The sequence below is a fragment of the Dreissena polymorpha genome, chromosome 11, assembly GCF_020536995.1.
Source record: "Dreissena polymorpha isolate Duluth1 chromosome 11, UMN_Dpol_1.0, whole genome shotgun sequence".
In the NCBI taxonomy this organism is placed as follows: domain Eukaryota; kingdom Metazoa; phylum Mollusca; class Bivalvia; order Myida; family Dreissenidae; genus Dreissena; species Dreissena polymorpha.
In genome coordinates, this window is record NC_068365.1 from 64,778,855 (window position 1) to 64,806,851 (window position 27,997).

At 36.5% G+C, this 27,997-nt stretch overlaps 2 protein-coding genes across 4 annotated transcripts in view; one reads left to right on the plus strand and one right to left on the minus strand.

Moving 5' to 3' along the window:
- LOC127849905 (thioredoxin domain-containing protein-like) overlaps positions 1–27,997 on the plus strand; it is a 322,209-nt gene that overhangs the window by 282,575 nt on the left and 11,637 nt on the right. The window lies entirely within an intron of this gene.
- LOC127851084 (uncharacterized protein C8orf34-like) lies at positions 1,159–27,815 on the minus strand. Of its 3 annotated transcripts, none has more exons than XM_052384571.1 (18): positions 27,670–27,815; positions 25,849–25,944; positions 25,355–25,466; positions 24,437–24,535; positions 23,684–23,850; positions 22,241–22,368; positions 21,194–21,263; positions 19,497–19,578; positions 17,630–17,697; positions 13,607–13,653; positions 11,361–11,398; positions 9,439–9,489; positions 8,454–8,542; positions 6,638–6,714; positions 5,710–5,848; positions 5,136–5,265; positions 4,671–4,706; positions 1,159–3,476 (listed from the first exon to the last, which is right to left on the minus strand). In XM_052384571.1, exons 1-18 carry the CDS (start codon positions 27,727–27,729, stop codon positions 3,469–3,471), a joined length of 1,497 nt encoding a protein of 498 aa, XP_052240531.1. In that variant the 5' UTR covers positions 27,730–27,815; the 3' UTR covers positions 1,159–3,468. The 3 variants fall into 3 exon arrangements, 2 of the variants coding, with proteins under 2 accessions (XP_052240531.1, XP_052240533.1); XM_052384573.1 differs by lacking the exon at positions 11,361–11,398 and adding an exon at positions 12,471–12,484; XR_008035654.1 differs by lacking the exons at positions 1,159–3,476; positions 4,671–4,706 and having other exon boundaries at positions 8,429–8,542.

Below are 27,997 nucleotides of genomic sequence, written 5' to 3' on the forward strand. Positions count from 1 at the left end.
TGATACACATTTATTTTTAATTTACATGCAATTCCATACATAAGTTATTGAGAAACTGTTCCGGACAGAAAAAATACCTCTATTTTAATCAACCAAGAGTGTATAACTCTGGAGTTACCTTGTCGATCCCGACAGAATTTACTGCGTGCTTCACCTCAGAATGAAGACACACATTTATTTTAAGATTCATAAAAATAATTATAAAAGTTACTGAGAAACAGGTTTTGTCAATAACTCTTGTGAAACCGATTCGCTCCCAACACAACTTTAACATGTACTAGCACAATATGATATCAGACATTTGTGTCTTGTTCTGAGAAAATTGGGCTTAATGCATGTGCGTAAAGTGTCGTCCCAGATTAGCCTGTGCGGACTGCACAGGCTAATCAGGGACGACACTTTCCGCCTAAACTTGATTTTCGGTAAGGAGGGACTTCCTTGAAACTAAAAATACCATAAAAGCGGAAAGTGTCGTCCCTGATTAGCCTGTGCGGACTGCACAGGCTAATCTGGGACGACACTTTACGCACATGCATGAAGCCCAGTTTTGTCAGAACATGACTCATTTATAAGTTTCATAAATTCGATGGAACTGTTGCTGAGTTACAGCTACAGACACACACAATTCCTCAATTTCAATCAATTTAGAGGGCATAACTCAAGAGCTACCAAGTTGATTACGACTGAATGTAAGCGTGCACCACTGCACACTGATCATACACATTTATTGCTGAGTTTCATGAAAATCGATGCAGTAAAAAATGAGAAACAGCTCCGGGCATACACAATTCATGAATTTCATTCAATTAATGGGGCATAACTTGGAGTTACCGATCTCGAAACAATCCGCAGTATGATAATACGCATTTATTTTAAGTTAAATGAAATTCCATGAAATAGTAACCGAGAAACAGCTCCGGAAACATACTTGCGACGGACGGACGAACAGACGGACAACGCTGAAACAAAATCCCTACGCCTTCAAACAGCTTGTGTTATGTGACGTGTATATATATATATATATACTTTGTTTAAAAGATGTTTCTATGATTTTGAGAGTCAGGTATATGTCATTGAAATGTATACCGAATAGTGTACGTGGTAATTTAGAAGCGAAGATAAACAATAGACAATAATTAAAACAACAATAACACACACTCAAACAATAATTATTTATTTCAGGCCAGTAGATATAGGGCACAAGAGCAATGCTTCTACACCGTGCCATATACGGTGAAAGATAAATAATTTAGGTCATATAACAACACTGTCCTCAATAGTTTCCTTGTATTGTACTTAACAATATCCTTCTAGCTTGCAGTTTGTTAACCCTTTGCATGCTGGGAAATTTGTCGTCTGCAAAAATGTCGTCTGCTGAATTTCTAAAATTAGCATTTTCTTCGATTTTTTTTTCAAAGAATACTATCAGAATAGCAAACAGTTTGGATCCTGATGAGAAGCCACGTTTTGTGGCGTCTCATCTGGATCCAAACTGTTTGCAAAGGCCTTTAAAATTGGGTTTCCGCACTGAAAGGGTTAACGTCAGGTTTAATTTACATACACTTGACACAATTTGAAGTTCTAGTCAGAAGTGTATATTTGTAATGAATAATGTTTTTTATCAACAATAAATGGCGTTTACACCATTTATGCTCCTAAAACGATAGTATCATTGGTTTAATAAAATGTTCAGTGTAAGTCTTTTTGTCTCATTGGTTTGTGTCCAATAATATTGAACTATTTAGGGGCAATACTATGCGACAATATTCTAGTCGTTTTAACAAGATTTTTAAAATAGTAGGTTTGAGAAAAATATCTATGTAAGAATAATTATGTAAACGCTGTACAATAACTGACAGAATAAGTAGGAAATGAAGTCACATGTAAACTAAGCAATTGCGTTTTAAAGTAAAATTCGAGCTCTGCATGTGACACGATGTACGTTATGGAAACACTGGTCGGCAATGTTTATTTAAAATTTGTATAAAAATGTGTCTGCCAATCAGCTTGGAGCTTCTTGTGCCTCATACATGTGTTAAACTCATTTAAACTATTTGAGTTAGAGAATGTTAATTCTGCCATTTGCTATCATATTAGGGCCATAATTCAGACAATTTCTAACAGTTCGGCCGCTTATCAAATTTAGCACAGTTATTATGCCAACCAACACACATAGTTTCTAAACGGACATAACCCAGATTGTAACTTGGCATCGGTATTTTCGAGATAAAACGCTTGCACCAACTTGTATCAAGATTTAGCCATAACAGAGGCCACTAGATAAGTAACACTTTTTCTGCTAACGAAGTTTTCCTAAATTTTACGTTGTGATGCACATGACACATACTAAAACCAGGCCTAGGTATTGTCAAGATATACATTCCATTGATTCAGTTGCTTCTTGAAAGGTAACACGATGGGTCTATGATTTGCGGGTGGAGCCTGGTTTGAAGATGCATATGATCAATATTCAAATTGTTCTTGATATTGTCAAGATTATAATTTTAGAAATGTTTTATCAAGATTGGGTCGTTAAGGTGGCATCTAAAAAGATTTTTCTAAGATTTGACAAGATGACATCTGCGTATTTTTGACGCAGGTGAACCAGAGTTAAATTCTGCTTAGATATTGCCAAGATATATACAGACCAAGTTTCATCAAGGTTGACTTGTACATGTGAATTCTAGTGGTTATAAAGTTTTTGGTCGCACATGACCAAGATTAAAAGTCATCCATAAATGTCAAGAACAAACATTCAGAATAAGTTTCATTAAGATTAAGTAGTAGTATAAGTTCGATACAGTAACAAAGATTTTCTGAGACTAGAAATATTGCTCTTGTTTTCCACCAACGTACCCCGATTCGAACTAAGCCCAGATATTGCCAGAACTCAGTTTTAATTAATAAATTCATAAATATACAACCACCTGTGCATATAGCTCACTGCATCTGGATTAACTATTATAATATCTTAAAGGAACCTCTTCAAAGATCGCCAAATTGATAATCATCAAGCTAAATTGTTACTGATTTTATCAATGTAATGGACAACGTGTTCAATTACACATTGACAAATGCTAACACCTACATATGAAGTTTCAAAGTTGTAGGTAGAAGCACTTTGATTTTAGAGACAAATGTCAAGGTTTTAGCACGTCGCGGACGGCGGACGGCTATTACAATACCTCAGGTTTTCTCCGAAAACAGCCGAGCTAAAAATCATATATGCATGTAACAATGGTTTTTGGTTTCTAATATTTTCAATTAATAAGCATTTCAGATATTAAATGCCATGAAAATGATGACAACACAAATTTTCTATAGATTAGCACGTCTCTATATATTCTCAATATACAGTATTTGCATTTTTTCACTCGAGAAAATGAGTGATGGACGGATTTGTCTACGACTGCCTTGCGTAGATCTGTGTTTCATGGGACATCATTGGGTCTTGTTCCCGAACCTTGTTCAATACGCTGAAACACAATATAGTATATGAGTGAAGCAACAAAAACATAAAATGTGTTTGTGAGAAACACTATGTCCCCTTCTGCGCCGCTTTGAAGCAATATATTTGACCTTTGACCTTGAAGGATGACCTTGACCTTTCACCACTCAAAATGTGCAGCTCCATGAGATACACATGCATGCCAAATATCAAGTTGCTATCTGCAATATTGCAAAAGTTATGGCAAATGTTAAAGTTTGACGCAAACACACAAACACACAAACAAACAAACAAACCAACAGACAGGGCAAACACAATATGTCCCCCACTATACTGGTGGGGGACATAAAAAGATAAATGTATGATCATGATACTAACAACAATTTCAGGACACAAAGAGTTGTTGTTTATGAATTGTTTTATTCCGTTTAGCATGATTACATCATTGAGTCACACATCTGTTTTGGGGTAGAAAACTTACACCATATCCACAATGTTACTGTGAACTTTATGAGTTACTTTATTTTATAAATGGGGCTAATTGGGACATCACATGGTATGGGAACTTTTAACTTATATATAACACAAAAACAAAATATGTACATTCTTAACAATTCAACTAGATAATGAAATGCCTGGGACACTAAAACACAGACCAGTTGAGTGACAATTCAAATAAATTCCTTTAACATATAGTTTTTTAACACGTGGTTTTAATGAGTCAACTGGTTGTAATTGAAGTTTCATAACATACATTTTTATTATTTTGAAATGAACTTGAGTCAAAACGCTGCCATTTTTCCCAATCCAAACAGACCTGGTCCCATTCCCAAAATGGTGAGAAACAAGAGCTGTCACCATAGGATGACATATGCCCCCTATAAACGCGTTGATAGAAGTTATGAGCATTTTTTGCAATCTAACCGCAGATTTCGAAACCTAAACGCGGACCCTAAGTTCAAGGTCAAGGTCACAGGGGTCAAAATTGTTGTGTGTACGGAAAGGCCTTGTCCATATACACATGCATATCAAATATGAAGGTTACATCTGAAGCGACATAGAAGTAATGAGCATTTTTGGAAACCTAAGCAAAAAGTGTGATGGACAGACGGACAGACAGATGGATGGACAGTGCGATCACTATATGCCCTCCTTCGGGGGCATAAAAAACACTACACTATGTGAGCACCATATCTCCTACGCCACAGTGACCTTTACTCACCTTTTGGTCCCTGCTGACTCCTGGCTGTGGCAGAGCCTACAAAGAAACGTTATTGTTAAAAGAAGCAGGTTTTGGAATGTATTTGATTGCAATTATATTGGTTAATGATCTTAATCTACTGAAAACAATGTCATTTTTCAGAAGTTTACTTTTTCTGATGATTTAAGTTAGCCAAATGAACCACGGGTCATTTTTGAGTTGTGTGTGCGTTAAGAAAAACAAATTGTTGTGAAGGTACGACACATTCCGCGTAATATTTCATAAGCTGTCCAAATATGGACATATTTTGAAATATATCAGAACATTACACTGGCAGCATTATCCACATATTGCACAGAGTTTGCGACTGATCAAGAGTCAGTAATTGAACACTGTTAAACTCCTTTTTGGAATGGGAAAAAAGCTGTGTTTAAGCCAAAGCTTGTTATTATCTTTGTGGAGAAAAGTATGTTTAAAATGTCTTACCATCTGACCAATCAGTGAGTGCAGACACTTCTGTTCCTTCAGGAATATTCCAACCGTATTTCACACCATCTCTCGACTGTACAGACATCAGAGAGTCGCCTACGTGTGGGGGTGGGGGTTCTTCCACAGACTGCAACAATACAAAGTTAAGGTCGCCATGGTGTAGTGGGGATCAACCCCATGACCTCCTGATCGCTAGGTAGACACCATATCCACAATGCCACGGCGCCACTTGCATCGCAGACATGCCCTTGGTGGGCACAGGCTTCGTATATCAGGAATAAGTAAAACGTGAAAATGGTGTGCTTCAGTCATGTACACATCATGAAAATGATGTATTTGAATTATTAATTTAATCCGTTGATAAAAAGTCAGATAAGAATGTGCATGGTTACATTAGAGGCAACCCGGAGTTCAAGGGTTCGATCTCCACTGTGGGAGCATTCTTTGGATCTCCCCTAAATACAGAAAGCACTTGTTATCCCAGGAAACATACTCAATAGCGTTTTAATATTTAAGTATTTGGCTTTTAATGCAAATTGACCATAATTAAATACGCTTAAAGTAAACTTACTGCACTGACAAGCTCGGGAGGGGTTTTACCCCCACCGGGGGCCCATGTCTTGCCAGAGTCCATGAACATGTTGTCAGTCGCAGGTTGAGGCATGGGCGGGTTGTCAAACCTAACTGGGGCAGTGGCTGCCATCTTGACCCTGACAAGATAATTAGCATGTCACAATGAGTACTTCATCACTAAGCCTCATGCCATATAAGTCCAATAAGAGATAGGTTTGCTTCCAAAAATTGTGACAATTTGAGACACATAAGTATTTGCCACCTTTACCCTGGCAAAAACCACTAGTTTGTCACAATAACCACAAATAATACTGCTTTGGACAAGTTTGTGTCTCTTTAACAGTCCTGACAAATGGAAACTAATGTTACTACTTCATTACTAACATTTAAGTCCTAAAACACAATTATTTGCCTACCCGAGATTTCGACTTTTTGGAACAATGAAGTATCTATTTGTTTGTACAGACAAACCATCACATAGTCGGACAGACAGACAGCTGTGGTGAGTCCAGTATACCCCCTTTTACTTGATTACGGGCGTTTAATATCCAAATTATCATACACATGTTAAAAAGAGCATTTTGATGTCTTCTATCATGAGATTTGATGATCTCAATAAAGACAAAAGAACAAAATTAATGTTGTAAATATACCCAATTTATATTATACACAAACATCTGCTAATAGGCTCAGACGTCCTTTTGTTCACTTTTTTCAATTTTGACATTATACCTGACACGTCGTCTTTTGATGGTTTATATTTGTGCATATTATTTCTTTATCAATAAATATATAGCAAAGTCAACGTTCAAGCAGTTCTCCAATAGTCCAATTGAAAGAATAATCTTTTTTCTTTGACTTACGACTAAGAATTTGTTTGTAAATACTGGTCCATATCTGTCTGACATTACCCAGACTGACCCTACCTGCCAGATGACCTCGCAGGTGGCTCCTGTCTGTGAGTCTCCGTGTCTGAATCTGGCTGGCTCCACACCGGTGCTCTCTACAGGACAAAGTAAAAGGAGTTGAGCTTCCTTCAGAGAAAACTGGGCTTAATGTATGTGCATGAAGTTTCATCCCAGATTAGCCTGTGCCCTCTACAGGACATTAGTAAAAGGATTAACCGGTAAGCTTCATGAGAAAACTGGTCTAAATGAAGTGCCAATATACCAGATAAGCCTATGCAATAAGTACTGGCTTATCAGGGAAAACCCCTTCAGCTTTAATTGATTTTTTTGTTGAACAAAAGTTTCTTAGCACATGTTTATCTGATGACACTTTACATACATGCATTAAGCCCAGTTATCCCAGAACAAGGCTAATGTCAATCCATTCTTACAACTGAACCATTGAATAGCAACATCCTACAACTGAACCATGGGATAGCAACATCCTACAACTGAACCATGGGATAGCAACATCCTACAACTGAACCATGGGATAGCAACATCTTACAACTGAACCATGGGATAGCAACAAATTGTATGAACTGGATCTTTATACTACCCAATCCATATTCTGAGCAAACATGTTAGCAATCGCTTATTTTTGAATGCAAGGTATTTCAATGTGAAATCTAACAAAATGGAGTTAACAACACCAATCAGCTGAACTGAAAACAAGGCTATGTTTTGTAAAATACTGGTATGACATAATGGTTTTCATGTTGTTTCATTGATTTATAAGTAAAGATTTCTTGGATATTAAGACATTGATAAACCTATTGTATAAAATGTATGTAAATCTTTTACGGTATTACACACATTTTTTGTCAAGCCTTGGTTGATAAACGTCATCTGTACACAAACTTTATAAAATACTCACATCCCTCATTATATTTTCAAATTGATTGTTATTCAATTTTTTTCTGACCATTTAAAAAGGAAACAAATACCTAGATATTATAGATAATTTCACATTTTGATACCTAGATATTATAGATAATTTCACATTTTGATACCTAGATATTATAGATAATTTCACATTTTGATACCTAGATATTATAGATAATTTCACATTTTGATACCTAGATATTATAGATAATTTCACATTTTGATACCTAGATATTATAGATAATTTCACATTTTGACAATGGAATACCAATATATTAGTGTTAGAGTTATCATAAATTGTGTCTTGTTCTGACAAAACTGGGCATAATGCATGTGTGTAAATTTTCGTCCAATATTAGCCTGTGCAGTCTGCACAGGCTAATCAGGGACGACACTTTTTGCCTAAACTTGATTTTCGGTAAAGAGGGACTTCCTTGAAACTAAATATACCATTAAAGCGGAAAGTGTCGTCCCTGATTAGCCTGTGCAGACTGCACAGGCTAATCTGGGACGACACTTTCGCACATGAATTAAGCCCAGTTTTCTCAGAACAAGACACATATCTATATGAGTCTCACTATGGCAAAAATGGGCTTAATTCATGTAAGAAAAAATATAGTTCCAAATAAGTCTGCACAGGTTCATCAGGGATGAAACTATTTGCCTGAAATGGATCTTTGCTTAGAACAGACCTCCTTGCACAAAAAAACAATAAAAGCACGAAGTGTCTTCCCTGATGAGTCTCTGCCGACTACACAGGCTTATCTGTGATGACACTCACACATGCATTAAGCACCATTTTCGCAGGGCAAGACTCATACATTGAATACAAGAATAATGAAGGGAGTGTGTACTGTGAATGCTTAAGTGTAAGGATGCACTTACTGGTCCTACAACCTGTGACACTTACTGGTCCTACAACCTGTGACACACTTTCAAATTCCTCATCAGAGACATCTGGAGAGAACTGTGAGAACCCTCTCGACTGATATGACATGCCTAGAAATAACAAAAAACTTTGATACAATTTTTTTTAAATAGTTGCGTATAACCTAATAAACTAGGCCATTCAAATAATAAATCTCAAAATTTAACTTATAAAGTAAGTCTATGTTGATCTCAATATTTCTTATCTCAATACAGTAAATAAAACAAGAGATGTGTTTGTCAGAAACACAATGCCCCCTATTGCGCCGCTTTGAAATAAAATTTCAATATATCATTTGACAGGTTTAGAAATTATCTTCCTTTTAAAGCTTATTACTTCCATTGGATTGTATTTTTTGAATTTAGACCTTGAAGGATGACCTTGACCATTCACCACTCAAAATGTGCAGCTTCATGAGATACACATGCATGCCAAATATCAAGTTACTATCTTCAATATTGCAAAAGTTATGGCCAATGTTAAAGTTTCCAGACGGACGCACAGACTGACAGACTGACGGACTGACAGACTGCTATATGCCACATTACCGGGGGCATAATAACTCCATAAAATAGACCACATGATTGTCAATGAAGTCAATGTCTCATGATCACTTAGCTAAAGTAAATAAGTCTAATAAATCCTCATCTAAAGAAAGTAAGTCACATCATTTCTTACCTCAATAAAGTAAGTCTCATGATTCCTTATCTCAAGAAAGTAAGTCAAATGATTCGTTATCTCAAGAAAGTAAGTCTCATGATGCCTTATCTCAAGAAAGTAAGTTTCATGATTCCTTATTTCAAGAAAGTTAGTCTCATGAAACTTTTCGCAAGAAATAAAAAAAACATCTATCATTTTCTAAATAAAGATAAATAACTCAAGTTTTATAAAAAATTTGTCTTAATTTTATAAATATGGGAGTGAAGGAAACTGTAGCAATGGATGATCTTATAGGAAAGAAGAATACCTGTTGGAGGTCTTTCAAAATCTTCTAACTCTTCCTCAAATTTTCCATTCCCTGAAGTATAAGAATCGTTAACTTGCTTCAATATAGTAATTCTACTGAACCAAATTAGTAACTAAGTAAAGCTTAAATATGTAAGCAATTGTTTCATAGATGTTGTCTTTTTTTATTATTTAGTAAACTCATTGATGAGTGATTAAATATTTGACTGGCATTGCATACAACATTAATATTTTTGTTGGTTATGAAGTAAGAACATTATAAGCATGTTTTGTTAATCCATACCTATTATATAGAATCACTATATTTATTGAATTGTCTATTTAAAAAAATGTTTAAGTTGTATAAAAGACTAATTTGAAAATTGACTATCACATTCAATCTTGAAATACTGAAAATTAAACATGTTCACATTTGATGACATATTTGTTGTATAAGAAATTAATTAAAAAACTTTAAAAACAAGTTTTCTTTTTCAGCAATCTATTTTTTATTCAGACATGTCCCCTAAAAGTCCCAGTTCCCAGTGACCCATGTACCCGTTCCAAACACGCACAAGATCCTTCCAAATTTAAGAAAATCACAATGAAGCATCAACATATCAAAAGTGTATGTATGACTATTTTCATGATATTGTAAGAATCATACAAAGCAAAACAACACGCCTCCAATTTGCAGTGCAATTTGCTTTATTGATGTAAAAGGTACCATGTTCCATTGAAATTTAATAACACATGGTGCCTCTTTGAACCAATTGGGCGAATTATAAATAAAATCAAGGCATATTTTGTTTCATCAGTTTGAACCATATAAACAGATTTTCATAATAGATAATTGATACATTGATAAATGAATGTTTATGCTTTTTGTCCCCTACCAGATTCACCGGACGGGACTTATGGTTGTCAGTCAGTCAGTCAGTCAGTCAGTCAGTCAGTCAGTCAGTCAGTCAGTCAGTCAGTCAGTCAGTCAGTCAGTCAGTCAGTCAGTCAGTCAGTCAGTCAGGTCAGTCAGTCAGTCAGTCAGTCAGTCAGTCAGTCAGTCAGTCAGTCAGTCAGTCAGTCAGTCAGTCAGTCAGTCAGTCAGTCAGTCAGTCAGTCAGTCAGTCAGTCAGTCAGTCAGTCAGTCAGTCAGTCAGTCAGTCAGTCAGTCAGTCAGTCAGTCAGTCAGTCAGTCAGTCAGTCAGTCAGTCAGTCAGTCAGTCAGTCAGGTCAGTCAGTCAGTCAGTCAGTCATACTTTTCTGGATCCTGCAATAACTTTAAAAGTTCTTAATATTTTTTCATGAAACTTGAAACATGGATAGATGGCAATATGAACATTATGCACGTCATTTCATTTTTTTCCTACGTCAAAAATTCTGGTTGCTATGGCAACAACAAAATTCTGACAATGGTGGAATTTCTGACAATGGTGGAGCCAGTAGGGGACTATATTGCTTGGCAATAGTCTTGTTTAATCATGATTCCTAAGTTCCAAATTTAAAGAGTACCAAGTTGGTTAACATAAGAACCAACAAAATCACTTTTAAAAACATATTTTATTGATTAATCAATCAGAGCTGCATATTAAAAAAAAACCAAAAAGCTGACATATAATGAGCCTCATCGTGAACAAACTGGGTTAAATACATGTGTGTGAAGTGCAATCTCAGATTAGCCTGTGCAGTCCACAAAGGCTAATAAGGGATGACACTTTTTTCCGCTATTTTGAAATGTTGCATTTAATTGTTGTCTCTTCTAAACAAATCCCATCCAGATGGCAGAAGGTGTTGTCCCTCATTTGCCTCTGCGGACTGCACAGGCTAATCTGGGATGACACTTTACACATGCATTTAGCCCAGTTTCCCAGAACAGGCTTCAAATCTCAGATCTGTTTCACTTTTTGATATCATTGACAGAGCCATCCACTACTTGCCAAGACTTACCAATGGTGCTACTAAGACGATCACTACTGGAGTAAAGTCTGAAAACACGACAGTGACAGTGTTGGGGTGATAAAAGAACGGTGCCAGAAAATGTAAGCTCAGAAATCGACTTGTTAGTACAAATAATATCTGGTACCATATTCATTTGACATTTTTCGTCTACAATTTATTACCATTTAGAAGAAACTTCCTTCAAACGAAAAATGGCATAAAAGTGGAAAGTGCACAGACTGCACAGGTTAATCTGGGATGACACTTTACGCACACGTATGAAGTGACAGTGTTGGGGTTAAAAAAGTGCTCAGAAAATGACTTGTTACTAGAAATAAGAAGTGGGACAGACTCAAACTGACATTGCCACTAATATGGTGAAATGAACTGCTTTCTACAAAAACTCAGCTTCATGCATTTGCGTTAAGGTGTTGTTCCAGATTAGCCTGTTAAGCCTGCACAGGCTAATTGGGACAACTTTTTTGGCTTTAATGGTACTTTTTGTTCAAAGGATATTTCTTCATAGTGAAAATCTAATTAAGGCGGCTCGTGTTGTCCCAGATTAGCATAGGCAGCAGACTTCACAGGCTTATCTGGGATGACACTTAAAGAACATTCATTCATGTGGAACAAAATGCAGATTAGCAATAACAATATTAAAAGCAGTTTGAACATTAAAATATTGCACGATAAACACAATCTGAAGCTTTTCCTAATGAATAACACAAATGCAAAATTTAAAAAGTTATGTTTCAATCATGTGACAAATTTGACATGAAAACATAAAGAAAAAAGTTCCAAAATATTGTATGATTTTTTTTTCTTTTGAAAATTACAAAGTGTTACCTCTCAAAATCATAAAATATTAAAATAAAATGGTTAAACTTATAACTTAAAACAAAATAAACAAACTTATTTTTAACTAAAAAACATATTTTATCATTTGATCATTTTTTGCCAAATTGTTTGATTGAAAACTTGTTAGACTATTTAAAGGTCAATCACCACTTTGTTTAGATGCAAAGGTTTTAGAAATGATTCTACTGGTTTATTTTTGCAATATAACAAATGTGCTTCAACTAGATAACACATACAAGGTCATTGAATACAACCACTTACTACTTTCACCAATACTGAAATGAGGCAATTAAAAAATTGATCGTCAAACAATAATTAGCTTGAACATGTTGAAGTCATGTTTTTCACCATATATTGTGTAGTTTTTGTTTTTTTGTAGATCGATAAATAACTTTGAATTATTATAATCAGGTTTTTACTTAGCTGTAGATTTAAATTAATCTTTTCAAATTTTAGATATGTGAACCTTGATCTGGAAAAACAGGGCTTAATGCATGTGCGTTAAGTGAAGTCCCAGATTAGCCTGTACAGTGTGCACAGGCTTATCACTGAAAACACTTTTGGCTATTATGGATATAATAGTTTAAAGGAAGTATCATCTAACCGAAAAATCCAGCTAAGGTTAAAAGTGTCGTCCCTCATTAGCCTGTGCAGACTTCACAGGCTAATCTGAGAGGACACTTTAAGCACATGCATTTAGCACAGTTTTCCCAGAACAAGGCTCGTATTTTAAGTATTGAGCATATTTAATGTGTCTTGTTCTGAGAAAACTGGGCTTAATGCATGTGCGAAAAGAGTCGTCCCAGATTAGCCTGTGCAGTCCACACAGGCTAATCAGGGACAACATTTTTCGCTTTAATGGTATTTTTAGTTTCAAGGAAGTCCCTCCTTACTGAAAATCAAGCTTAGACGGAAAGTGTCGTCCCTGATTAGCCTGTGCGCACTGCACAGGCTAATCTGGGATGACACTTTACGCACATGAATTAAGCCCTGTTTTCTCAGAACAAGACATATTTAAAAATAATTCCATTACATCAATTTACAAAACACAGTGGTTAAATTACATGCATTAAGAAAATTATATAACCAGGTATGAAAGTCCCTAAAGCATGGACAACATAGTGATATCATATTGTGGATTTTTGAAGCATCATTAAATGTTGTATTTTTATAAATTGTTAATTTTTTTTTTTTTATAATTTAACAATATTAGCGGATAAACAATGGGATTGAATAGTATACAAGTTTATTGTAAAATGATGTTAAGTTTATTTCCTCTGCATGAAAACACAATCTAGTTTCACTAAATAAAATTATCATTCAAGTTTCACTAAATAAAATCATCTTTATTTAACAGATACCTATTTATTTTAAATGTAAAATTCACATATAATTACTTGATGTTTAGTTTAACAGGGGTTTCCTCCTTCCGTTGTCTGAGAATCTGAAATGAAAAAAAACAAGAGATGTGTTTATCAGAAACACAAAGCCCCCTATTGCGCAGCTTTGACATAAAATTTCAATATATCATTTGACAGGTTTAGAAAGTATCTCCCTTTTAAAGCTTATTACTTCCCTTGGATTGTATTTTTTTACTTTTGACCTTGAATGATGACCTTGACATTGACCTTTTGGCACTCAAAATGTGCAGCTTCACGAGATACACATGCATGCCAAATATCAAGTTGCTATCTTCAATATTGCAAAAGTTATGGCCAATGTCAAAGTTTTCGGGCGGATGCACTGACTGACAGATGGACAGTTAAACTGCTATATGCCACCCTACCGAGGGCGTAACAATCTATCAACATCTTAATATATTCATTTTTGGATAAGACAACCATTTTATACTAAAAAATGACACCTACAGATGTGTTAAACGTGTAATTAAAATCAGTGTGTTTTAGCATGTAAAATTACTGAAATATACACACATTTTGTGTCAATAATCATTTGCTTGTTATGTTTGTTAACACGCCACACTAATGGAATGACATCAAACTGTTTTATTTTATGATAACATGTGAAATTGTATGACAAGTGCGGCACAGAAACTTAACCAATCAAAAACAAACATTTTTATAACTGTGGGGCAGTGTTTCCCATTATCATATAGATATACAGTTTGAAAGTATATATTGATATTTTATTTGAAGTGTATTGAACATGTTTGTAATGTTCCATAGGTCAATATTAAAATTCTGACAGCAAATGGTAGTGGTATGTAGCCCTGATAAGGTGTAAATATACAGTTGGTTTCAACAAACCCCTTAAGTGAACCAATTAAATTTTAATCTTGCATCTTTCACCAAAGTTCACAGGCAAAACATTCCAAAAAAGGCAGTTTTTTTTTTATTATAGCCATATTTAATACTGTGTGAAAATTGTCAGCAATACTGAAACTTAAACATATCAAATTTCACAAATTTTGCACAGTAAATAAAATGGACATGAAAAACAATGAAAAGTCAAGGCATACAGTCAAGGAGGTTGGAACTGTTCATAATATCACATAAATCGCCTAATCACATCTTTCAGACTTAAAAGCATTGTTCAATGAATTTGGTTACAAATTGCAATGTATTGTCTGAAGTTTTAACTTTGTGTGTGTCTATCTTATAATGAAATGTGATTTGATGTTTTCAAAGTGGTTGACATTTTTGTAAAAAGCCAAACATTCCTCAATTATAATCATGAATTGGCTCCAAATAAACTGTGAAATAGCCAACTTGTCTGTGTGGCTGCATGGGCCAATGACAACAAAACTGTGAAATAGCCAACTAGACTGTGTGGCTGCATGGGCCAATGACAACAAAACTGTGAAATAGCCAACTAGTCTGTGTGGCTGCATGGGCCAATGACAACAAAACTGTGAAATAGCCAACTAGTCTGTGTGGCTGCATGGGCCAATGACTACAAAACTGTGAAATAGCCAACTAGTCTGTGTGGCTGCATGGGCCAATGACAACAAAACTGTGAAATAGCCAACTAGTCTGTGTGGCTGCATGGGCCAATGACAGATATAGCCAACTAGACTGTGTGGCTGCATGGGCCAATGACAGATATAGCCAACCAGACTGTGTGGCTGCATGGGCCAATGACAGATATAGCCAACTAGACTGTGTGCCTGCATGGGCCAATGACAGATATAGCCAACTAGACTGTGTGGCTGCATGGGCCAATGACAGATATAGCCAACCAGACTGTGTGGCTGCATGGGCCAATTACAGATATAGCCAACTAGACTGTGTGGCTGCATGGGCCAATGACAGATATAGCCAACCAGACTGTGTGGCTGCATGGGCCAATGACAGATATAGCCAACCAGACTGTGTGGCTGCATGGGCCAATGACAGATATAGCCAACTAGACTGTGTGCCTGCATGGGCCAATGACAGATATAGCCAACTAGACTGTGTGGCTGCATGGGCCAATGACAGATATAGCCAACCAGACTGTGTGGCTGCATGGGCCAATTACAGATATAGCCAACTAGACTGTGTGGCTGCATGGGCCAATGACAGATATAGCCAACCAGACTGTGTGGCTGCATGGGCCAATGACAGATATAGCCAACTAGACTGTGTGCCTGCATGGGCCAATGACAGATATAGCCAACCAGACTGTGTGGCTGCATGGGCCAATGACAGATATAGCCAACTAGACTGTGTGGCTGCATGGGCCAATGACAGATATAGCCAACTAGTCTGTGTGGCTGCATGGGCCAATGACAGATATAGCCAACTAGACTGTGTGGCTGCATGGGCCAATGACAGATATAGCCAACCAGACTGTGTGGCTGCATGGGCCAATGACAGATATAGCCAACCAGACTGTGTGGCTGCATGGGCCAATGACAGATATAGCCAACCAGACTGTGTGGCTGCATGGGCCAATGACAGATATAGCCAACCAGACTGTGTGGCTGCATGGGCCAATGACAGATATAGCCAACTAGACTGTGTGGCTGCATGGGCCAATGACAGATATAGCCAACCAGACTGTGTGGCTGCATGGGCCAATGACAGATATAGCCAACTAGACTGTGTGGCTGCATGGGCCAATGACAGATATAGCCAACCAGACTGTGTGGCTGCATGGGCCAATGACAGATATAGCCAACTAGACTGTGTGGCTGCATGGGCCAATGACAACAAAACTGTGAAATAGCCAACTAGTCTGTGTGGCTGCATGGGCCAATGACAACAAAACTGTGAAATAGCCAACTAGTCTGTGTGGCTGCATGGGCCAATGACAGATATAGCCAACTAGACTGTGTGGCTGCATGGGCCAATGACAGATATAGCCAACCAGACTGTGTGGCTGCATGGGCCAATGACAGATATAGCCAACCAGACTGTGTGGCTGCATGGGCCAATGACAGATATAGCCAACCAGACTGTGTGGCTGCATGGGCCAATGACAGATATAGCCAACTAGACTGTGTGCCTGCATGGGCCAATGACAGATATAGCCAACCAGACTGTGTGGCTGCATGGGCCAATGACAGATATAGCCAACTAGACTGTGTGGCTGCATGGGCCAATGACAGATATAGCCAACTAGACTGTGTGGCTGCATGGGCCAATGACAGATATAGCCAACCAGACTGTGTGGCTGCATGGGCCAATGACAGATATAGCCAACCAGACTGTGTGGCTGCATGGGCCAATGACAACCAATAACTCATTTTTTAATACTGAAGTCGTGTTTTTTACGTTCAAATTTGGGTCCAGTAAGAGGACCCATTCCATATTGAAAAAAGTATGTACTTTTCCCAAATGGGACCTACAATTCTCAATTGAAGATTTAAAAAAAAATAATTAATAAGTCTAAGCATGTATTAGTATCTCTTTTTCAAGCTCTATAAGATGATCCTTAGAAAAAAATCATATTGAAATCACTTGTATTATAATTTCAAAGTATTTGTGAGCATAAAATCAACAACATTAATTTCCCACATTTAGTCAAAACAACGCGATATTTACCAATTCAAAGGGGCCCCTTCCCATTCCCAAAATGGTTAAAAAAAACACTGTTGAGGGAGTACTTTGAGTTTCACTCTGGGGCTTACCTGCAATGCATGTGCGTAAAGTGTTATCCCAGATTAGCCTGTGCAGACTGCAAAGGCTAATCTGGAACGACACTTTAACCCTTTGCATGCTGGGAAATTTGTCGTCTGCTAAAATGTTGTCTGCTGAATTTCTAAAGTAAGCATTTTCTTTGATTTTTTCCAAAGAATACTATCAGAATAGCAAACAGTTTGGATCCTGATGAGACGCCACGTTCTGTGGCGTCTCATCTGGATCCAAACTGTTTGCAAATTCCTTCAAAATTCGGTTCCAGCACTGAAAGGGTTAAACACATGCAAAAGGCCCAGTTTTCTAAGAATGCGGCTGTATTTTAGTTTATGGTCCCACCTTGCTCAATCTGTACCCAGCTGCTGGAATGTTGGTGACCCCTTCACGAATCAGGTCCTCTGGATCTTCTGTTACACAAATAAAGGTAGGGTGAATCTGTTGGATCTTCTGTTACACAAATAAAGGTAGGGTGAATCTGTTGGATCTTCTGTTACACAAATAAAGGTAGGGTGAATCTGTGTAAACCTTCTGTTACACAAATAAAGGTAGGGTGAATCTGTGTAAACCTTCTGTTACACAAATAAAGGTAGGGTGAATCTGTGTAAACCTTCTGTTACACAAATAAAGGTAGGGTGAATCTGTGTAAACCTTCTGTTACACAAATAAAGGTAGGGTGAATCTGTGTAAACCTTCTGTTACACAAATAAAGGTAGGGTGAATCTGTTGGATCTTCTGTTACACAAATAAAGGTAGGGTGAATCTGTGAAAACCCAAGACACCTGGAGACTTCTTGACAATTTGTTTGTGGATTAATATCTTTAACATTTTTATGTGTACTGAAAACAATTAAGTATTTCAAAGTAGAATAAGAGATAATTTTATGTTAAAAGAGCATCATGAGAGAAACCTATTGATACTATAAAAGTGCTTTTAGATTTTACTGTCCGAAGCTTCCCAAATTTACTCCATTTTTAATGACCTCATTAGTGCCGAATTTATAGCATTTTCTATTAAAATTAGCAATTAAAGGGACCTTTTCACAGATTTTGTCTTTTGTCTTTGTTTAGCAACAGTGACATTGACCATGCTCCAACATAGCAACAGTGACATTGACCATGTTCCAACATAGCAACAGTGACATTGACCATGTTCCAACATAGCAACAGGGACATTGACCATGTTCCAACATAGCAACAGTGACATTGACCATGTTCCAACATAGCAACAGTGACATTGACCATGTTCCAACAGACTTAAAATATTTATGAGCCTTGCTCTGTGAAAAGGGGGTTCAATGCATGCGCATAAACTGTCGTCCCAGATTAGCCTGTGCAGTCTGCTAAAGCTACTCAGGGACGATACTTTCCCCTTTAATGATATTTTCTGTTTAAAGTAAGTCTCTTCTAATCAAAAATACAGTTTCAGCGGAAAGTGTTGTCCCTGATTAGCCTGTGCAGACTGCACAGGCTAATCTGGGACGACACTATATGCACATGCATTGAAAGCCCCCTTTTCACAAAGCACGGCCCATTTACATTTCAGGCAACACAAAAATTACGCTTATATTTGAAAACCAATTGCCTTTTAAATGAAGTAACTTGATATCTAACCAGTAATGTATAAGCTTGCTACGGACTGCCTAAGGCGTGATATAGCCCTTTCAGTGCGGGAACCGAATTTTGAAGACCTTTGCAAACAGTTTGGATCAAGATGAGATCCCACAGAACGTGGCCTCTCATCAGGATCCAAACTGTTTGCTATTCTGATAATATTATTTTTTTTTAAATCGAAGAAAAGGCTAATTTTAGAAATTAAGCAGATTACATTTTAACAGACGACAAATTTCCCAGCATGCAAAGGGATAGTGTCAGTCAACTAAAAGAACACGTCATCTTGTCTATTCCAAAACATCATTTTATTATTTTCTTTCAAAGGATAACAAAAGTAACTGGGTATGAGTCACTAGTGAACTTATATTGAACAATACAAGGTCCAAATGTGACCTGCCTTAGGTAATCAAAAACAAGAATTATGTGCAAGATAATTTAGGGTGTCTGGTTAACAAAGTGGTTGGGACATGCTCTTCTCACCTAGGCATCAAGAGTTCAGTTCCCCTTCCTGCTGTTCTCAAGTAATGCATCCTAATTCACAAACAAATCTCATAAAATTCAATATGAACATGAGGACAAATATTACGTGTGCCTACCCAGTAACTCGATGGCATCGTCCTGTACGTCATCTCCCCTCTCCCCATCAAAGCCTGAATCCACTGACTTGGCGTCAGAATCCTGTCAATAGAAATAAACCTTGCTTTGGCAAACCGTCTTTAAAGGTCCTTTTCACGCTTTGGTAAATTGACCAAAATAAACAGGAGAGGTGTTTGTCAGAAACACAATGCACCCTATTGCCCCGCTTTGAAATAAAATTTCAATATATCATTTGGCAGGTTAAGAAATTATCTCCCTTTTAAAGCTTATTACTTCCCTTGGACTTATTTTTTTAGACATTTGACCTTCAAGGATGACCTTGACCTTAACCTTTCACCACTCAAAATATGCAGCTCAATGAGATACACATGCATGCCAAAAATCAAGTTGCTATCTTCAATATTGCAAGTTATCGCAAAACTTTAACCTTATTGGGACACACACAAGGAATGACAGACAGACAGACAGGCCAAAAATAAAATACCCCCGTTCTTTCTATCTGGGGGCTTACAAAAAAAATTGTTTCAGATTTGCAAATTTCGTTGTAGTTATGATATTTGTGAGGAAACAGTAATACTGAACATTTGTCATGCTCTAAAATATCCATTATCAGAATCTTTTGACCATTTAAAAACCTGAAAATTATCAATGTAGCAACGCGAAACGCTTGAATAATTTGGAGAATTTTTTTGTTATAGTTGTTTTTTGTGACACTACGAGGTTAGCTTATTTAAAGTATAAAATACATCACTCATTGTTAGGACGAGTGGTGTAGGCAATAGACTTTTACTCCAGGGGTCAGTGGTTCGAGCCCAGTTGAGGGTTACTTTTTTTTCTTTCTTTAATTTTATTTTTGTTTTTTACTGGCGTTTTTTAGAAGCATTGTTTAGATCTAACAATATAAAGCATTTGATGACAAACATAAATGTATGCCAAAACCTGTGAAAAAGGTCACTTTAATAAGTACATGTGCTTACCATTGTTATCTCTGATTAGCCTGAGACAACACTAAAGTCTAATGATTGATCTTTGATTACTTTTTGAGTTATAAAAATAATAAGTTCTTTTTTTTGTTCAAAGTACCTAACCTTTTATCTCTGCTAAAATATAAAAGGTCATGCATAATCCTCAATTGTTTTTTTTTTTAATCATACCAAGTTTTATACCAGCATCTTCATAACTTTTTGAGAAATCACTAACTCAAGTTGTGCAAATAGGTGATCAGATGAATGGACATACAGGAAAGTGAAAGGTAAATCTAAAGGAAACAATAGGGGACTAATTGGCACTAAAAAATTAATATCTGGCTCTTGTTTATATATGTTATAGGGTGTATAGTCAGTTCGAATACTCTTCATATATAGATCTGAATGTTCTAGCAACAAATGGAAATAAACAAACCAAAGAATCATTTGCTCATATAGGTTTCTTTTCTCCGTCAAAGTGGCTCTGAGCAATTAATCATCTTCAATATGTCACTTCGACAAAAATGACCTAACCAGATTGGCTTAGAGCGGTCACGTGCCCATGGTGTATTTTCCATACACCCTGAGTAATTTCCATACACCCTGAGTAATCAAATAGCCGGTTGAGATATAATCGTTACACAGATAGTAACTATATCCCATACACCATCTGTTACTAACAGTGTAACTACTAATATGCCCACATATACCTTCAATATTCAAACACACACCTGAAGTATTTTCTCCAAATCTTGTCTGTGTTTTTCAGCGACCCTCTTTGCCCCTCGTGACTTTCCAGTGCTGTAATAATAACTTTCGTTTTTCAGGATGTTTTAGCTATGTTTTGTTTCACAAGTTAGATACTAACTGAAAATGTAATAAACTCATTATTAAACTAAATATATGAACAAGAGATGTGTTCGTCAGAAACACAATGCGCCCTATTGCGCCGCTTTGAAAAAATAAAAATAAAAAATAACCTTTGACCTTGAAGGATGACCTTGACCTTGAACTTCCACCACTCAAAATGTGCAGCTTCATGAGATACACATGCATGCCAAACATCAAGTTGCTATCTTCAATATTGAAAACGTTATGGCCTGTATTACAGTTTTCGGACGGACAGACGCCATATATTTGACATTAGACCTTGAAGGATGACCTTGACCTTCACCTTTGACCACTCAAAATGTTCAGCTCCATGAGGTACACACGCATGCCAAATATCAAGTTTCTTTCTTCAATAATGCAAAAGTTATGGCCAACTTTAAAGTTTTTTTTCCGGACGGACGGACAGACTGACATACACACATACTGACAAACTGACTGACGAACAATTCAACTGCTATATGCCACCCTACCTGGGGCATAAAAATTTGTTGTATAGTCTGCTAAACAATTAAGAGTTACAAGTACTGGTTATCCACAGGAAATGGACCAGAGTTTTTTAATAAACCTTAGGATTTCCACGCAATCAAGCCTAGAGAAACATTGGCCCTGCAGTAAGAAAACAGGACTTGATGCCAGTGTGTTAAGTGCCATCCCAGACTGGGCAGTCTTCACTGGCTAAATGGGGACAACACTTTCCGCTTGTATGGTATTTTTGTTAAAAGATAGTCTCTTCTCATTGAATATCCAGTTACGACAGAAAGTGTTGCCCATGATTAGCCTGTGCGCACTGGTAAGGCTTATCTGGGATGACAATTTACTCACATGCATTAAACCACCTCTGTGGTAAGTATGAATTAATTACGACAATAACAAGCACACATTTCTACCTAGTTGTTGATTCTTCCCTCGGCACGTCTTTTGCCAGCATTATTTCCCCTGAAAGTGGGTCTTCGTCATCTCTGCTGCACCGTGGTCCCTTGTAACCATGACTACGATACTCGGCATCTTTGCTGTCCTGAAAGAGTATTCATCTTGAAGTATTAGAGTCTTGTTCTTCAGGCTAATCATGGACGACACTTTCAATTTTAATGGAAATATTTGTTTAAAGAAAGTTTCTAAATGAAAAGCCTGCTTAGATTGCGCAGTATAGTCTGGGGCGGCATATGCATAAAGCCCTGTTTTCACACAGCACCACAGTATTACAAACAAATCGGATATTGACTGACGCATTTTTTATAAACCAAAAACAAATTTTCTAAATAAAAAAAATGACGAATTTAAGTGCTGACGATAATAAATGGTTTCACATTATTAATCTTGTATTATATTGATATTTATTTATTCCTCATTGTAGACATTTTATTTACATGGTTTAATAATAATGGAAATAATGTATTCTAACTATTATTAATTATATAAAAATCCAATATCCAACAGGGAGCATTCCGGATACGACCGCACAATCAAAAGTGCCCTTTTGACAAAATATACCCCCCTGCCCTTTTTAACTCTTTCAGTGCGGGAACCGAATTTTGAAGGCCTTTGCCTTTGCAAACAGTTTGGATCCAGAACGTGGCGTCTCATCTGGATCCAAACTGTTTGCTATTCTGATAGTATTTTTTGAAAAAAAATCGAAGAAATGCTAATTGTAGAAATTCAGCAGACGACATTTAAGCAGACGATAAATTTCCCAGCATGCAAAGGGTTAAATCTTAGCTGGATCACTGGCCACTCAAATATATTTCACTCATATGTTTTGGAATGGAAGCAGTACCAGTAAAATGAACAAAACAGCATTGTTTTTAAGTGAATTGGTAATTTCATCTCTGTGTTTGAAAACTGATAATAAATTAACTTCCAAATACTATTTAATGAAGTAAAATTAATAATAGATCAACACATCGTCTATATTGGTCTGTGATATAGGCTTAGTTTCCCAGATATTTGGGATTTTTTATCTTGAAACATGGATAGGACATGTAATTTATTAGGGTAGTTAATATAGAGCAAACAATAATAATGTGTTGGAAGTAAAGAAAGGTCATATTTAGTTAAAAGCCTTCTTTATTTGAACAACTCCCCCCCCCCCCCTCCACCCCTCCGTAAAATCATATAATATCCATAAACTTGAAGCAACCTGTGGTCACAGTGAAGCAACCCTTATCAGAAGTGATCAAAACATTCATGCTGAGTGAACAATTCACTAAAACCATCTTACAGAAACAGCTATAAATTAAAGATTATGATATTGTATTGTAGACTCAAATACTTCATGGAGCTGCCAGACACTCCTCAAAGAAGACCTATAAGGGAGAATGGTGGAGCATAACCTCCAGGTCCACATGTTTCGCCCACGCCCTTGTGATGTCTGTACTCTCCGCCCGGGCTGGTGGCCTCTGACCTTTGACCCCAGCAGTGCGATCCTCCTCAAAGAGCTCGTCAAACGAGGTCGCTGTGACCTTTGTGTCCGACACCCATCCCGACTTCTGTTTACGTGCTGAAGGTTAAAGGTCATAAGTGTGCCATTGACCTTTTAGTTTTAACTGTTCCTAAATTGTTTCTGTTTCTTACATATCAATAATGATCACAATGTTACTCATTTTACAAGCAAAAAGATACTGACCGGCATTGATAAACTGCAAAATTATAATTATTTGTGGAACATAAGTTTTTAATACTAAGGAAGTATGACTAATGAATTTAACAAGAGCTAATCTGAAAATGGCAAAAACAAATCGTTTGAGGTAATTAAAACAAATTCTACCATATTTATTAAATATTCATGGAAACTTGAAGAGTCTGTAATTCGAATATTTATTTTACAAATTAATTATATTTTCTTTCTAATAGCGCGGCAACCAAAAACAAAGCCTTGTTTTCAGATAAATATCTGGCAAGCCAAATTCTTATGGGTAACTCTTACACGTGCCCATAGGCGCGACAGTGGCCCCAAAAGACTTTAAAACCAGTTTGTGCACACTCCTCAACTTACCATGCTTTGATTGTGCATGTATAATATACATTTGTAGTGTGTAACACTAGACTCACATTTCTTGCAGGTTCATGCCCATTCCTCAACTTACCTGGCTTTGATTTGGCATCACTTTTCTCTTCTTCCCGCTGACCTTTGATCTTCTTGGCATGAGTGAGCCACGGTTTGTCATACGAACGGTCCACCAGATCTGAAATGTGAGATGATAATCATTGTTTTTTCACCATTGGGAATAGAGCCAGCCTGCCAGGTCGCTTTGGATTAGAAAAAATCTTGGCGTTTTGATATATATATAATAGGGAAATTAGTGATGTTATTTTAATTTGGCAAAATAATACTTCAAAATTCAGAAAAAGTGTTTTCAGTATTATATTGACTATGGTTTTATTTAAGAGCTGGAAGTAAAGGAAATGTAAAGACTAATAAATTAAATGTTGAGATTTATTTACTTTTTGTGTGTGGGGGGGGGGCCTCCATTGGGAACTTTTAGGTTCCATTTGGGAAAAAAACATATCATTTTGTCCATAAGTAATGGAATAACAGCCCCAAATTTGAACAAAAACAATTACTGATCATTATTTCTAATATAATAAACATAAATATTGTAATGTCTATCACCCATTTAAGCCTTCATTATATTTTTTTCTTTATTTACATTCTTGATAACAATATAATAATCCAAGCTTCTACTTGTATTCTCACTGTTTTGCAAAATAAGCAATACTGTTACATGTAGGTCAGTACGTATACTTTTTTCTGACTTAGGTTATATCTGTAGAGATACAAAAACCTTAGGACCAAAACTACTTAACAAACAAAAATTTGGAATCAAAATTCCTTTCTTCGCATTTCTGAAACGTTATTCATCCATGAAAGAGCACAATCTGTAGTTAAAGAGGAGTTGTTTGTACAAGCTTGGGAACTTACATAAGGATGAACGAACATGTGCAGTGCCTAATGACGTAACTTTGGGGGGTCATAAAAAGCAGTATAAAGGTCAGTTGCTCACCAGGCCCACTGCCCACTGCCCATGACTGGGACACAGCTTTCTCAGGACTACGAGGTCGTCTATGTGCACGCTCTGGGGATACACTTTTCTTCTCTCCAGCTGATCTCAAATCCTTCAAAGAATAAATTATTTTTTGTTACCATTTTTAACAGCATTTCACCATTTTCACATTTCACGATTAAGGGAATCAGTGGACTAACTGGCAACAATTGTTACCAGTACCAAAAGCACATGCTTTTTCTTGATTCAGAGAAAGGGTGGAGAATTGAAATTAACCAGAGTTACGTTAATTAAATCCCTTAATGGATGCCCAGTAAGGCTTGATTGGTTATTGTCTGTCGGGTATTACTGAAAGTACCCCAGGAGTATGGCTGGGTGCCTTTAAGCGTACATTGTTGTATACTTGTTTGTTGGACATTTTAGTAGTATCTGAGTCCCATGGCAGTTAGGTAGCACAATACTTTTTTTAACTGTGTTAAAATTGTTACACTTACCTTTGGAATGGGAAGAGCTGCTTTCTTGTACAGACATTTGATGAGGTAGATGACCGGGTCCTCTGGTTGCTCATGCACCACCTTTGTCATTAAGTCCTGAAAAAGGACATTAGAAGTAAATCTAGCTACTTTGGCAGAGATTGAAATCAGCATGAGCATGCAAGTTTTGTATAAGCAAAAGTGTAAACCAGAAGGTTCACATTTTTCATTTTTATATATGCCTATAGATTGCTGTTTTCATCGAGAACACACATGTTTCCATGCAGTTGCCGAACTAATGCAACAGGATTTGTTAATAGACATTAAAAGCAATCTGATTACAAAACTTACCTATCTCCTGATTGGCAAATAACTTTAATATTCAATTACCTTGATTTTCTGGCTACATGTCTGTGTTTTGCTGCCATTTTTTGTCGACCGAATGCTCGGTTGTAAAATGCCATATCATTGGCCACCACAATGCTGGCTATGAGAACAACCAACCAGATGACGCGTTATAAAATTAACATGGCAGGGCTCGACAAATCCACTCGCCTGCTAGTAATTACGAGTAGAAATCTGCTCCGGACGAGTGAATATTCCGGCAGCGCTTGTCCTGCAGGGCGAGTGGCATATGTCTGGCCAAAAAGATTACAATTTTAAGTTTTAACACATCTTAACCAAACAAAACAACGCTTAATCGGCGATTAAAAATTAAAGGTATGTTGATTATTGTACATTGCGTTAAAATAAGTCCTGTTCCTGTTACGCGCCGATACCGGTATGTTCCGTGAATGTATCCTATACAGTACGATATACGGTCTTTTAATACTGCTTAAAATTTTGTTTAAATTCTTCACATCTTTAGATTTAAAGATTGGCTATTGCCAAGTTTTAATGGACGAAAATGATAAAGAGGAAACTGCCATTTGTACACACAGAGGCTTGTTTAAGTTTAACATAAAGCCTTTCAGACTCTCCAATGCTCCTAGTGTTATCATAATGATTGTGACCATGAGGACAAACTGAAAAACAAACAAATTAAAAGTGTGTTAAAACAGTTAATTAACTTTATTGAAGTTCATGAGTTAACAGTTCTATATTATAACCAATAGAAAATCACAATTTGAATAAAACATATTTGTTACTGATTTCTTGCATTTTTTCAATAAATTGCAGGGCAAGATAATATTTCAGCAGGGCAAGTGAAAATTCTTAGCTACTCGCCCTGAAGGGCAAGTTGCTGAAAAACAATTTGTCGACCCCTGCATGGTGTATATGTGTAGACAAAACACTAAGTGACATATAGCGAGGTTAATTAAATATTAACGTTATTAGCCGAACAGGAGATCAGGAGTTGTGTTATCACGTTGCTTTTAATGTCTTTTAACGAATCCAGTTCCAATTTACTTTATTTACGATCAAATTTCATATGAAGACCATCTTATGCATGTTAAAATCCAGGTATCTACATCTTGCTGACAGCAAATTGAAAGAGGAAGCGCTAAATTATAAATTCTCTGAGCCACAAGCAATATAAACAAATTTAAAATGTGGCAAGATTTATTTTAACTAAAATAAATAAGAAGCTAATTGGCAATTAAAAGCTAATTTTGAACATTTACTGTTTCCAATTAAAAACATAGGAATAAAACATCAAATCTAATGAGAGTTGGAGCATAATTTCTACTTTTTATGAATAACGTAGAACAGCACTTTGCTACCACCCAATCATCATGAATTCACAGCCGAGAGTATCCGAAAATACACCAATATCCGACAAACATGCATGTTGTAAAACCTGCTTTAAACCGAAGTGCAGCTAGGCTGTCATTACTTTACCTCAAATAGAGCCGTTAGTCTGTATTTTTCCATGTATTGCTGAACTCGAAGTTTTGACATTATTGTACAGTTACACTCATTGTACAAAGAAATTCACCAAAAAGAAAATAAACAAATCCAGACTTGTTGTTTCTATCAAGAGTATTCTCCCTTGCCAATTAAATAAATGAATCGAATATTATTTTCAATGAAATATCTTTCAACACATAACTAGCGTACGTTTCTTTATTATTTATTGTTAAAACACTTTTGCCATGGTGTGAATAAATACAATTAAGAACGTTCACAAAAAATGGCATAGTTGTATTAAATTTTTAAACAAGTATAC